Source organism: Diospyros lotus, chromosome 7 (assembly GCF_014633365.1).
Source record: "Diospyros lotus cultivar Yz01 chromosome 7, ASM1463336v1, whole genome shotgun sequence".
Classification (NCBI taxonomy): Eukaryota; Viridiplantae; Streptophyta; class Magnoliopsida; order Ericales; family Ebenaceae; genus Diospyros; species Diospyros lotus.
In genome coordinates, this window is record NC_068344.1 from 27,879,998 (window position 1) to 27,893,976 (window position 13,979).

General features: G+C 33.8%; 1 protein-coding gene across 1 annotated transcript; it reads right to left on the reverse strand.

The window, feature by feature from the left end:
• Positions 1-1,190: 1,190 nt before the first annotated feature.
• LOC127806600 (borneol dehydrogenase, mitochondrial-like) lies at positions 1,191-2,497 on the reverse strand. The gene is made up of 2 exons (XM_052343984.1): positions 2,356-2,497; positions 1,191-2,073 (listed from the first exon to the last, which is right to left on the reverse strand). The coding sequence occupies exons 1-2, from the start codon at positions 2,391-2,393 to the stop codon at positions 1,296-1,298; spliced, it is 816 nt and encodes a 271-aa protein (XP_052199944.1). The 5' UTR covers positions 2,394-2,497; the 3' UTR covers positions 1,191-1,295.
• Positions 2,498-13,979: the final 11,482 nt, after the last annotated feature.

The window sequence follows — 13,979 nt, forward strand, 5'->3', positions numbered from 1 at the left end:
TCACCATCACTCACACTATTTAAATTAAAGCAGATAGTAACCCCCTTTGAGATAAGACAATACATACAACAATTTAAATAGACAAACACATCCCCATAATTAAAACTTGTTGAGTAATTTAGTAAATATCAACAAAAACCATTTGTTCTTATAATTCATGCAATCTATAAAAATATTCTACTGGGGCAAATTTTCTCTATATCTATTAGTAATTGTAGGCATACAATATATGTAAATTCTTAAGATAAATATCTAGAGTTTCAACTTACATAAAAAATTAGCAAGAATAATTTAATATTTATATCCATAATATATAGTTAACATAATATATAAATATTCCTTAAGTAGGAGAAAGTACAATATTCCAATGCATTCAAGATATGATAAAATACTTTTTATTAAATATCAGTAAATACACTTTAGTTCACCAAAAAATTATTTTATAACACTCAAAGATTTCAAATAATATTTTCTAGATATCAAAAATATAAAAAAAAATGCCAGAAAATATTTTTAGGCTAGTGAAGAAAAATAGGGAAATCTGTGCAATAGAAGCTCTGTACGTGCCACAATAATGCATGCGATATGAGTTGCACAAACCAAAGGTTTCTTCAACCTCTGGCAAAGTAATTCGTTGCGAGTAGGTTCAAACTGCGATCACGCACTGCAACAAGAATCCAAAATGTGATCCATTGCAACAAAGGTTGCCTTTAAGCTTTGGTCGGGTTGCCCAAGAAACCCAGATGAGTTGTTTACGGTCACCTAACTCTAAATCCTTTAGTTTTTCTTTAAAAATATACTCACTATTTTTAATGCAATCACTAAATTAATATTACCTACATATGATTCTCAGTCTTTTATCTATGTTTTATAATTTTAAAAAAAAATACCTAGAAAATCAAATGGGCTATGTGATTATAATTTCTACAATCATGGTGTACCGAAACTACAGAAAAATGGAGACAAAGAAACAACCTAGTAAAAGAAATGAAAAGGCCCAGGTGGAGAAATCTGAACTTAATTAATAGGCAAGGGCTTGGAACCTCCTAAGGTAAGGGGGCTAAATGTTGCATCTACATGTTATAGTTGAGAGAAAGTGGCAATTCTTCCAAGGAACCCATTCAAAAACCTAAAAGATAGGCAAATAATTATGAAAAATTTAGCTGCTATAAATTTAGCGTCTAGGAACAATTATTATTTTAGATACCCAACATCAAACAACAACTAGTTACCATTCATGTAACCACATAGATGCACACGAGCCAAGAAAAATTACATGGATTGGAAGTAAACTATTAATTAGCTCTTGCAAACAAGCCAAAAGCTGGATTTATAACAGTGACGCCACCATCAAGTGCAAGATTATGCCCGCTAACATACTTGGACTCTTCACTTGCCAAATAAAGAGCAGCTTCAGCCACATCCTCTGAACAAAGTGTAACCCCCTTAAGGTTTGAATACACGCCCGATGGTTCGTCCTCATTCATATTGAAAAAATCCAAGGCCACTTTCGTTGGTATGAAGTAAGGTGACACACAATTCACACGGATCCCAAATTGACCGAGTTCTGCGGCAATATTCTTGGTTAATCCAATCACTGCGTGCTTAGAGGCTGTGTATGCATGGCTTGCCACCCCACCGATACTTGAAGAAACGCTACCGACCATAATAATGCTACCCTTTCGTGCTGGAATCATTGCGCGGGCTGCGTGTTTAGTGCCTAGAAACACGCCTGTTAAGTTAACACTAATTACCTTCTCAAAATCGGACATGTCATTGTCAAGAATGCTGGGTTTTGCTTTGTCTATTACAACAGCATTGTTGACAATTATGTCAAGCTTTCCATGCTTGGCAACGGCAATGTTGACAGCATTTTCTATGTCTGATTCAATTGTTACATCACAGTGTACAAAAGAAGCTAGTTCAAGCCCCAAGTCCTCACACACAGAATTACCCAAATCGTCTAAGATGTCCGCAATAATTACTTTCGCCCCATGTTTGGTGAATAATCTTGCTATTGACTCGCCAATTCCACGTGCACCTCCAGTAATTATTGCCACCTTGCCCTCTAATCTGGATAAGACTAACCATTTTTCAGTATACGTGTAATTTACTAAGCTTTCTAATAAATAAAATTAAGTAGGATAATATTGCCTTCAATTGGGCGACAAAAACAGTTTGTAAATGATGCAAGAACTGAAGATATGTAGGATTCACTTGAAGAAGGATCATTGTGATAGCGATGATCTTCGTGATTGTGTTTATTGTTCTTCTTTTTTTTCCTTTGAAATGAAACACTTCAATTTATGATGCTGCTGTTGTTACTTAGCATATGCACATATAGATGCGGCATACCTTGGAGTAGTAGCTGGGACTGTTGAAACGCTTGACATGATCGAATTGCTGGTAAATCTCACCTTACTTTGAATGGTAGGCTATGGCTTTGATGTTTCTTTAGGTAGCATTACCTTCCTCTTATATATAATGCCGCAAATGTCCTATAGATTAAGTAGTTCACCTTTGAGTTAGAATTAAGAGAAATAGAAAAGGAGCTAATGGTCATCATAATAAGTCTTTGTTTAGGATTTATGCACTTAAATTAATCTTCCTGCCGGCCAACCAACGCATGCCTCAAAAACGACGAAATTGTGACTGTTGAGTGAAACATATATAGAACGTGTTAGCGCTGCATTAATTTTTTTATATCTAAACATTAGGCCTCAAAAACCCTTATACTTTGATATCTTTTTATGTAGACACTTGAATTTTTTGTTGTTTCGATACAACTCTAAACTATACATTTTCGAGTCAATTTAACCTCTTTTCAAAAATAATATTCTCTATAATTGGTATATCTAACATTTGTATTGATTAAACATTCAACAAAATACACAAATACAAAAATATTATTTTAAGTGTTCAAATATCATTTTTTTATAAATCATTATTTTAAATACGTTTTACAAACTTATAAATTAAATAAATAATTATATAATACTAACTTTTTTTAGATATAATTAAAGAATAAAATATTAAAATACAAAATGAAAATTAGAGAAAATTTTTAAAAAATAAATCTACATATAATAAAATTGAAACTTCAATCCAATTTAAAGTGAAAGTGTTTGGTTTGAAGTTTCAATTTTATTATATGTAGATTTATTTTTTAATTTTTTTCTAATTTTCTTTCAATATTTTAATGCTTTATTCTTTAATTATATCTGAAAAAAAGTTAGTATTATATGGTTATTTATTTAGAAAATTTTTATTTAAATAAGATAAGATTCCATCAAAATAATTTATCTACGATCTTATCAAAATAATCAAGGTTAGTAATTAAGGTTGTTGAAGTTTTTGATTAAGAATATCTACTGTGCATGCATGTCATATCTCCAACCCCAATGTATCAACATGTGCAAGCCGATTACGATGTTTCTACTTTTTTTATTTATCTAGTCTAGATTTGAAAAGAAAGCATATTGGAGTCACGACAATGAAGATCTAGACATGATCAGAGAAATAGAAAAGGAGCTAATGGTCGACATTAGAAGTCTTTGTTTAGGATTTAGGCACTTGATTAATTTTCCTGCCGACCAACCAATCAAGCCTTAAAAACGAAGAAAATGTGATTGTCGAATAAAACATATATGGAAAAAGTGTCAGCGGTGTCGTCATCTTCATTTTACTTGTTAATTACGTGAAATCATTGAAATACTTCACCTTTGACTTAGATTTTTTTTTTTTTAATTTTCTATATCTGAACATTAGATGACAGAAAGGATTCAAGAACCAGAAGTTTGTTTGCTACTACTAAAACAATTTAAGATGCATCAAAAATAGCTCGCCAGAAACTAGAAGATTAAAAAAGAAATAACCAACACATATGTTATGAATTTGGATTGAAAACAAATCATGAACAAACCATCAATCACACAAACGAATACAACGTGAAAAATCCAAATCGAAAATGTTATTATTTGTGATTTAAATAGTGTTGATTTATAACATGTTTTCTTATTTTATGATTCAATTATATTAATTTGACATATATATTTATATATATATATGTTAATTGTTAATTTGGGTTTGTATTTCATGTTCATTTGAAATGAATTTATGTAATATACTATTGCTGCTTTTGCCGTGTTATATGGCTGATTCTATTGGAGTTGTTGATTGTCTCTTGGATCTCATCCTATGGCTCAAGTCTCTTGCCCCTTTATATATAAGGCTTGACGGAAGAGAAATGGTCATTCTGAACCCTAGACGCATCTCGCGAACTCTCTCATTCTTTCTCTGAAAGTAGCAAAAACCCTAACCCTAAGCTCTCTATTCTCTGATCTTTCTCTATCAACGATGAAGTCTGGTAAGTGGGAAAGGTAATAGAGAGATTGTTTTTGAGTGTTGTAAAAGGCTTGTACATAGCTTGTGTTTGGTTTGTCTATGTTCTCCATATTGTAAGTATAACTTGTATATTCTTATTGTCTTTTGTGTACACTATAAATCTTTGTATTGTAATCTTGATATTTCTAGTGGATTGACTAGAGGCGAAACCCTTGTTGTGTGTAGGATCTATTTACGGATTCGAATACGTAAAGTTGTTGCCTATTTGCGTGCATGTGTAAGGGTTTACTTTTCTGTTCTTTCGGATTCTTGTTTCTTCGATTCCGTGGTTATTTGTTTGTTATTAAGTGTTGGTATTATTATGAATTTCTAAAGTTGTATTTTATTGATAATCAAAGCACTTATTTATACAATTTATTTAAAATAAAAAAAACATAAAAAATGCAGCCAAATCTGCTGCATGTTGCACAACAGAAAACTTCCTAAAAAATAGCTGAAAACTAAATCAAGCCTAACAAATTAGAAATTCCAGCAAAGCCATTGACTGAGTCTTGTTGCAGCAGCTAAGGCATGTTGTCAACACTCTTCCTTGACTTTGATGCTACAAATTTTTAATTTTGGCATGTCTTGGATATAAGCATATGAGTATTTTCATAGCCGGCCCAACCAATTTGGGGGCTCTAGGCAAAAAAAAAATTTTGAGGCTTTTTTAAAAATATTAATTTTTTATAAAAAAAATAAATAACACATAATTTTTTTAAAAAAAAAAATCATCATTTCATTAAATTAAAAAAAATTAAAGTTCAATCCACTACAAAATTTGTTAATTTTTTATTTCAATCAATTACATAATTGATGTCATTTTTTATTTTTATTTATTAATTTTTTTTTAAAAAATGAAAATATCGTTTAATTTTACTAAATTTGTATTCAACATCAAATTCATACTATGGGTAAAAAAATATTATTGGTAGACCAACATTAATTCAGTTATTACAATTATTAGTTATAAATTAGATGAGTAATTTAATTAAATATTAAAAATAATCTAATAATTTTTTTAAAAAATTTACACTAGACCCATGAAAAATGTATTATAAATTTATATTAGACTCCATCTCAAATCATATCTATGTTAAATAAAAATGGTTGGAGATACATGTTAGTTGAAAAGTAATAAAAATAAAAGAAAGAGACAACTAACTTAGCTGTTAATCAATAATCACAACACAACAATCAACAAATTAAAGCCAAAAAAATACCCACACAAGAATACAAAAACCTGAAAAACAATATATGTTATACACCCAAAAATAAAAGTTAAAAGTAAAAAAAATCAAAGTTATCGAACACAGATGTTGCTGCTATCTGCAGTCTGTCGAAACGACGAAGCCTGAAAATTGAAGTTAAAGGCTTGAAGCGAGGCTGCAAATTGTACTATGAGTTTGTGAAAACTGAGTTTGAAGCCTGAACTCTGAAGCAAGCAAGTACGAGATAAAGAGAGGGGGGCACTGAGAAGTGAGAAGAAGAAATGAAGAAAAATAACATGTAGAGAGCCAGTGACCTAGATTGCAGAGAGAGAGAGAGAGAATAGAAAAAAATGGGTTTAATTGGGATTTTGAGAAAGAGAGAGAAAGAGAAGTTGGAAGGGAGAGAGAAGTGAAAAGTGAGTTTAAGAATTAGGAACTATGAATATATTATAAAATTGGGCAGACAACTATACAAAATTGGACAGAGAGTATGGGAAGAAAATATAAAATTAGTATTTTGTATTTAATTTTTTAATAAAGTATTTATTATTAAAAAATAAAAAAAATTAAAAATTTAAAAAAATGAGCATTTCACAATTGGGGGCCTGATGCAGCCGCTTACTTGGCCTTACAATAGGGCCGGCACTGGGTATTTTATGGTTTATGGTTATGAGGCATAGGTATGGGTATAGGGCATAGGTATGAATATGATTTTGAGTAGAGTTAAAATAACTCATCCTCTTCTGGTTGGCTATTCATCATTGCTGCTTTAGCTTCATTTTGTTATTGATTTTTGCACACCCTCTCCATATGACCCAATTGACCACATTTATTTCATTTGACATCTGGTCTCCACCAACACTTGTTCTTTGGGTGATTTGTCTTTTTACAATGAGGACAAGTAGGATGATTTCCACCATTGTTCTTCATAGACTTTGCTTGAAAAGTCCCTTCAATATGTCCTTCTTGCCTCATCAATCTTCTTTATTCTTGAGCCTATAAAGCATTAATTAACTCTGCCAAGGAAATGCTTGACAAATCTTTAGCATTTTCTAGAGAATGGATGGTGGCTTCATACCTCTCTGGAAGTGTAACAAGTATTGTAACATCCCGCATCGAGTGATAGGAAGGACCGGAACAACTTACCCCTGATGGGCCTACACGAACTTCCCAAGGGGGTCACCCATCCTTGGATTACCCCAAGTCAAGCACGCTTAATTTGGAAGTTCTTTACCAACATTCAACCCAAAAGGTATCCAGCTAGTGTTGTTTCATTCCTTATACTATCCTCAATATATACTAACTTCTCTGGGCTCTCGAGGTATTACATTCTTTCCCCCTTGAGCACATGACATCCTCGTCATGCGACCTTACAACCGGTCCCAGATCTCCCCCCGATGCATGGCCAATGTGGGATTCGCCTAAGGTGCCTACACGCACCCCCCCTCAGGGACTCAGCGTCATCGCTTAGGTTTACCCCACCACCGCACTTAGAAGCTTAGGGGTTCAGGGGTTGGCTCTGATACCACCTATAACATCCCGCATCGAGTGATAGGAAGGATCAGAACAACTTACCCTGATGGGCCTACACGAACTTCCCAGGGGGGTCACCCATCCTTGGATTACCCCAGGTCAAGCACGTTTAACTTGGAAGTACTTTGCCAACATTCAGCCCAAAAGGTATCCAGCTGGTGTTGTTTCCTTCTTTACACTATCCTCGATATATACTAACTTCTCTGGGCTCTCGGGGTATTACAAGTATTTTTTCAATAATTTTTTGATCAAGAAAATCCTTACCTAACAACCTCACTTTGTTAGCAAGGCTAAGCAACATGTTAGTGTACTCCTTCCCAGTTTCTGACTCCTTCATTCTTTGCATTTCAAACTCTCTAATCAAGTTTAACACTTACATATTCTTTGCTCGTTCATTGCCTTGATATTCTTCTTTGAGATAATTCCAAATGGCTTTTGCTAAAGGCAGGTTCATGATTTTTGTGAAAATATTGGGAGAAACTGTAGCATACAAGTAGGCCATGGCTTTAGCCTTCCTTGTCTTCCTCTCCTTGTGAATCTTTATTTGGTTCACAGTTGGATTGGCCGGCAAATCAATGACTACGTAATCTTCTTCAACTGCTTCACAAAGATCTTGTGCCTTTAGATGGACTTTCATTTTAATAACCCATATTTGATAGTTGTCACCACCAAATATTGGTGTTATCGGCATTCCATGACTTGATTTTGCTTCCATCTTTGCAGATTGTTGGCTTGAATTTGAGTGTTTGTGAATATGATTTTTTTTTTTTTTTTTAGTTTCTCTCAACTCACAAGTCCCTCAAGAAATATGCTCTGATACCATTTGTTCATATTATTATGGATTTCTAAAGTTGTATTTTATTGATAATCAAAGCACTTATTTATACAACTTATTTAAAACAAAAAAAAAACATAAAAAATACAGCCAAATCTATTGCACGTTGAACAACAGAAAACTTCCTAAAAAATAGCTGAAGACTAAACCAAGTCTAACAAATGAGAAATTCCAGCAAAGTCATTGACTGAGTCTTGTTGCACCAGGTAAGGCACGTTTTCAACATTAAGCGAACAGGTTCAATAGAAAAAAACCACAGGCAAAAAAATAAAATATCACTATCGAATATTGCTACAAAATATCACTACCGAATATTGCTACAAAATATCACTACCGAATGATCTCTAATTTCTCAACAAAGATGCAGTTTGCACAATAGAGGACGTGCATCCAAGAAGAGATGATACAATTCCAACTAGAGAGGATGCACACTCAAGAAGAGATGATACAATCCCAACAAGTGATGATACAATCACAACGATGCTACAATTTCTAATTTCTCTTTCAATACTTGGGGATCAACCAAATGCCCACAAGTCGTCCTTCACAAGTTTCCACCCTTCGAGTGGTTTCAAGTCAACTAGTCGCTCCATCCAACCCAAGCAATTCAGCTTATCATGACACTATTGATGACATGTATGATGATTACTATTAATTTTCAATATTTGTTGTGCAATTTTACTTGCGATACTATTTCTCTTAACTAATACTTTTGTGCTTTTGCGATAATTTGTATAATTATTCATTTATTTGGATTTTGATTTTGTAGATAATATATTTGACTTGTTAATAGGTTTTGAATCGGATATTTTTTTATCATTCTTGGGCTTTTTTTTGGGCAAATCTAAGAATTATAGATAGATTTTTTCCATCATTAAATGTTCAATTTTAGAGACGGATCATGTTTCGTCAGTAAAATTGAATTTGTTTTCCATCGCTAATTTTAGCCACATAATGAATCCATCTCTAAAACTAGTGACGGAAAATTGTATTTAGAGACGGATATAAATTTGTAGCTAAAATTAGCGAATAAAAAGAAATCTCGTCTTTGAAATTTTTTCCATCCCCACAACCAAATAGTGACCAATTTTATTACCGTTTTAGCGACAAAAATTTTGGTTTTAGTAAAAAAAAAAAAATCTGTCACTAAAATCTTTTTGTTTTTTTTTTTTTTTTTTTGTAGTGTGTATGCATGTTTGAGGACCACTAGCTAGAATTGATAGAATAAATTAGACATTAATTTATGGCAAATTGTTGTAGATGACATTCACCGAGATGTTGATGCTATACTTGAGACATTACATTAATCCTTTTTAAAAGTTCTTTCATACCTTGTTGAGAACTTCGTCAACTCAATATTATATTGTATATATATGTGGATTAGTTTGTAAGTCTTTTTTAAGATTTTCTTAAGGGTTACCAAGGTTGTTGAAGTTTTTGTTTAAGAATATCTAAACTGCATATCTATCTCTGACCCCAATGGATCAACTAGTGCAATACATAAGGCAGACTGTGCAAACTTTAATTTGTTATTGGCAAAGCCAATTATTTTGTTTCTGATCTTGCTTGAATATAATAATAAATTTATTTATTGAGAATGTAGTTGTTAACATATTTAATTATGTAAGAAAGAAAATAATCAAAGGGTATTGAGAATCAAGATCCTTCCTAATCTGATTCTCTCTGTATATTTTTGACTTATTACTTTTGTTTTATTGCTTAGGTTGTTTTCACTAAGTAAGGCTATTAGATAGGTAGGTCGCTATTATTAAGCATATTTTTATCTTTTCTTTGTGTATAAATTTGTTATTGTACATTCAAATTAAAAAACACAAAAATTATTCTTTCAAAGGAAATTTTACGTGGTATCAGAGTGGGTCATCCTTGTAATATCCTAGCTTTCTGCCACACACCCTCCATTGCCTCTTCTCTCCAGGAGCGGCATATCCACAGTTCTACCTAAAAGCGGCACAACAAGTTCTACATTATATTAAGAAAACACCTAGACAAGATATCTTCTCTCATCCACAAGTTCATTACACTTGAATGCCATTTGTGATGCGGATTGGGTTTGATGATGTCGAGACACATAGAAGTCAACCACATGCTACTATGTTTTTATTGGGAGTTCTCTAATTTCTTGGAAAACCAAGAAGCTAGCTATCGTCTCTCGCTCAAGTGCAAAAGCAGAATATCGTTTCATGGCATCTGTTTGCTGTGAGATCACTTGGCTCCAAAACACTTTATATGATTTTGGAATAAAGCATTCACAACCGATTAAGCTATTCTATGATAATCAAGCTACTCTACACATAGCTTCCAATCCAGTATTTTATAAACGAACAAAACACAGAGAAATTTATCATCATTCTTATTCGAGAAAATGTTCAAGCTTGGGTAGTCAAAACTTATCATATATATATCGACATCAAATCAATCAACCGACGTCTTCACAAATTATTAAATGTGCCACAGTCTTCAAATCTTGTCAGCAAGTTAAGAATAATTAACATCTATTCTAACTTGAGGGGGAGTGTTGATAATCAATATCCTACCTAATCTAATTCTCTCTGTATATTTTTTGCTTATTGCTTTTTGTTTTTTTGCTTAAGTTGTTTTCCCTAACTCGATAGGTAGGTTGCTATTATTTAGGCATAATTTTATCTTTTCTTTGTGTATAAATTTGCTATTGCACATTCAAATCAAAACACACAAAAATTACTCCTTCAGAGGAAATTTTACAGAGGGTGCAGTGCAGTTCCTATGCAAAAACTTCAATATCTAAGTCAAACACTCAAATTCATTGAAGACTTTGATACAATATTGAAATCAATATCAAAGAAATATCTCTTTTGAAATGATAGCTCATTTATTTATAAAGGAGCATGAGAATTTATGATAAGTATTCATATTCTTTTGAGATCAATTAAGATCGATTAGGATTCTTATATATCTTGTTTATCCTTTTACAGAATTTAGGGAAGGATTTTTAGATATTAAAGTTATCATATTCGCACTTTATTTGAAACCTCCCCCACAGGGGGATTTATTGGACAAATTCCAAGAGAACGCAGTCTCCTGAAGCTTATTATAGTCTTTGGGAGACTGTAATCTCCTGAATGATTAAGGTCTCCAGGAGAACCTGCTCTCTCATAGATGTTTTGTATTTTTGGGAGGTCTCTTGAAAACTACTTATTTTGGTCCATGTCAGTTTTTACTTTTTATTTATGTGGTGCTTAAAAGAAAACATATTGGAGTCACGATGATGAAGAACTAAACAAGATTTAAAAAAAAAAGGCTAATGGTCATTAATTAGAAGTCTCTGTGTAGGATTTTTAAGTTAATTTTCCTGCTAGTCAACCAGCGCAGGCCTCAAAAACGATGATATTAATTGTGATTGTAGAGTGAAACATATTGATTGATGTAAAATATATGTAAGCTCTAAATTAATTTGATTTCACCATGTTGGTCAGAACATTGCATTTTTTTCCATGGCAATCACCATCCGAGAAGAAATGAATCAGGTCTGAGGTCTCTTCTTCTTCCTTCTTTGATTTTTTTCCATGGCAAGCACCATGTTGGTCACTTCCATTTGATTTCTTTTTTCATTTTCCCCTTTCTTTGCTGTTGTGCCTGCTTGATGAATGATTCATATATGATCAGTTTCTTTTACTTCTTGTCATGCTCCAACACAATCATAGCTAATCTTCTCTTCTCTCCCTCTCTCTGCGCACATTATATATATATATAATATTTTAAAAGCACCAACATTTTTCCATTTATGAAATTCTCAAAGTCCCAATCTCTACAATTTGAACAACCTTAGAATTCAACTTGTTAAATATTAAATTTCTTAACTTTTTCCTACTATTCACTAGATGGCTACCAATAACCAGATGAAAGGACATGAGCAGGAGATCAAACAAGACTAAACACGTATTTCTAAACCCTATTTTAAACAAAAGTTTTAATGATGCTCTCCATATATTATGTATAATTGTGAAGGTGTTTGCTATGCCAAAGGAAGCAATATTTTCCTGATGTTGGTGCATCTCATTTCTTGTCTAGGCTTCTAGGCTTTTTTTTGGAAGAAAAATGCTATTGGTACAAATAACTAGGTTACTGAGAGGATAATCGAAGGCATCACATGACAAAAATGCCCTAGCCAAATTTGCAAATTTACCACTCCTGCCCTTGGTTGCCTCCTCTCTTCTCTACCATGGCTTCCTCCAACAAGCTCCATCTTGTAATACCCCTTGTTCGTATAAGGTTGCCATATAATTTCGATGAGTTTAGAATGCTAAAAAAATTGGCTTCATTGCAGTTATAAGTACCGAATCGACTGTAGGGAATGTCTCAGAGTGAAATTGTCTAAGGAAAATGATATAGTTTTGATAAGCGTTCCGATATAGGATTTATGGTATCAAAAGAAATCGGATCGGAAACAGTTTTCGGTACAGCTAAAATGCAGCTGCCATTTTAACTGCAAAATCGAATCGTTATAGGAGGCTCCCGAAAAATCAACAGAACCCTAGGGGGCTCCAATTTTGCGTAATGAGCAACCCTTCAGTGGTTTCGGGATGGAACGATAGCCCGGTAAAGACGTTGGGGTAAAATCGCCATTATCGAGTTAATCTTTGAAGTTATTAATTTTGTGTTTTCGGTATTAAAATGCAAATTAATTTGAGGTTTGAGGGCATGGTTGCAATAAAGAAATTTCTCAGGTAATATTAAGATGGAAATTGGAGTTTAAATGAGTAATTTTTTTATTTATTAATGTAATATGTAATTATATATATATATATATTGCGTGTTGTGTGTGGGTGTGTTTGCCCATACCTCTGCAACCCAAAGCCATACCCCTGCAATTCATCCCACGCCTCTGCAAATCCATTGCAACAAGTTGAGTGTGTCACACGCAAGAAGGAATGGGCAGTAAGGTGAGGGAGCTGTTGATCGCCTATAAATAGAGAGGAAAGAAACAAATGGGGAAAAAGTAGAGGGAGCTCGCGGAAGAGAGTTGTGGCCGAGAGCTTGAGGGAGAGAAGGTTCGAGCTTGGGAAGGGAAATCCGAGAGAAGCAAGGGAGAGAGAGTTGGAATGGAGATGGGTCGCAGCCAACAGCGGCCATGGCCGCGCAGAAAAGGAAGGCCAGCAGTAGGGGGCAACCAAATGAGGATCGAGCGAGCTCGGTTGAGGCCAGAGCAACGGCCGGCGAGGCCAAATGCGGCCAAAGCTAGCCGCACAGTTGCAGGCGGCCAGTCACGAGGCAGGGGAGGCTATCGTGATGGCAGCTCACGACGGCAAGCGCGGTGCAGCCGGTGCAGCGGCCTGCGGAGGCGCTAGCGGGCAACGAGGGAGGCGGCAGCACGCGGGCAGTGGCAGGCATGGCGGGAAGAGAAGGAAGAAGAAGAATGAGGAGGAGGGAGGAAGAAAAGAAGAAAAAAAAAAAGAAAAAAAGAAAAGAAAAGGAAAAAAGGGGAAAAAATAGAAAAAATGTTAGAAAAATTCTAAAAAATAGGATTTGGGGATTTAGTAATTTTTCAGAGATTTTGGAAAAGAAAGCAGTTCAGTCACACGTTTCGAGGTTATGGCATGCATACCGAGGAAGCCAAAGAAGCTAAGTTAAGGTAAGTAAAATTCCCTAGAAAATCTCAAAAATTCAATAATATTATTTTACAAATTTTTATAGTGAAATATTCGAGGAAATATTTGATAAATATTTAGTTTGGATTTATTGAGGAAAAATAGGAAGAAATAGAGAGAAAAATAAAGAAAATGCAAGAAATTATGAAAAAATAGGTTTTAATATTTAGTTAAATAAATTTGGTGATTAAGATGCTTTGAGGCTAAAGTTGAGGTGACTTATTCGAATTTTGAGATTGGCATGCAAATCGAGGCGATACACGAATTTCGAGGCCTGTGCGAATATCGAGGTAGCCCGATAAGCTTGAAAAGGTAAGTGGTACTTCCCAACTGAACTTAGTTTTATGGAAAATGCTTGGTTTGTAAGTGATT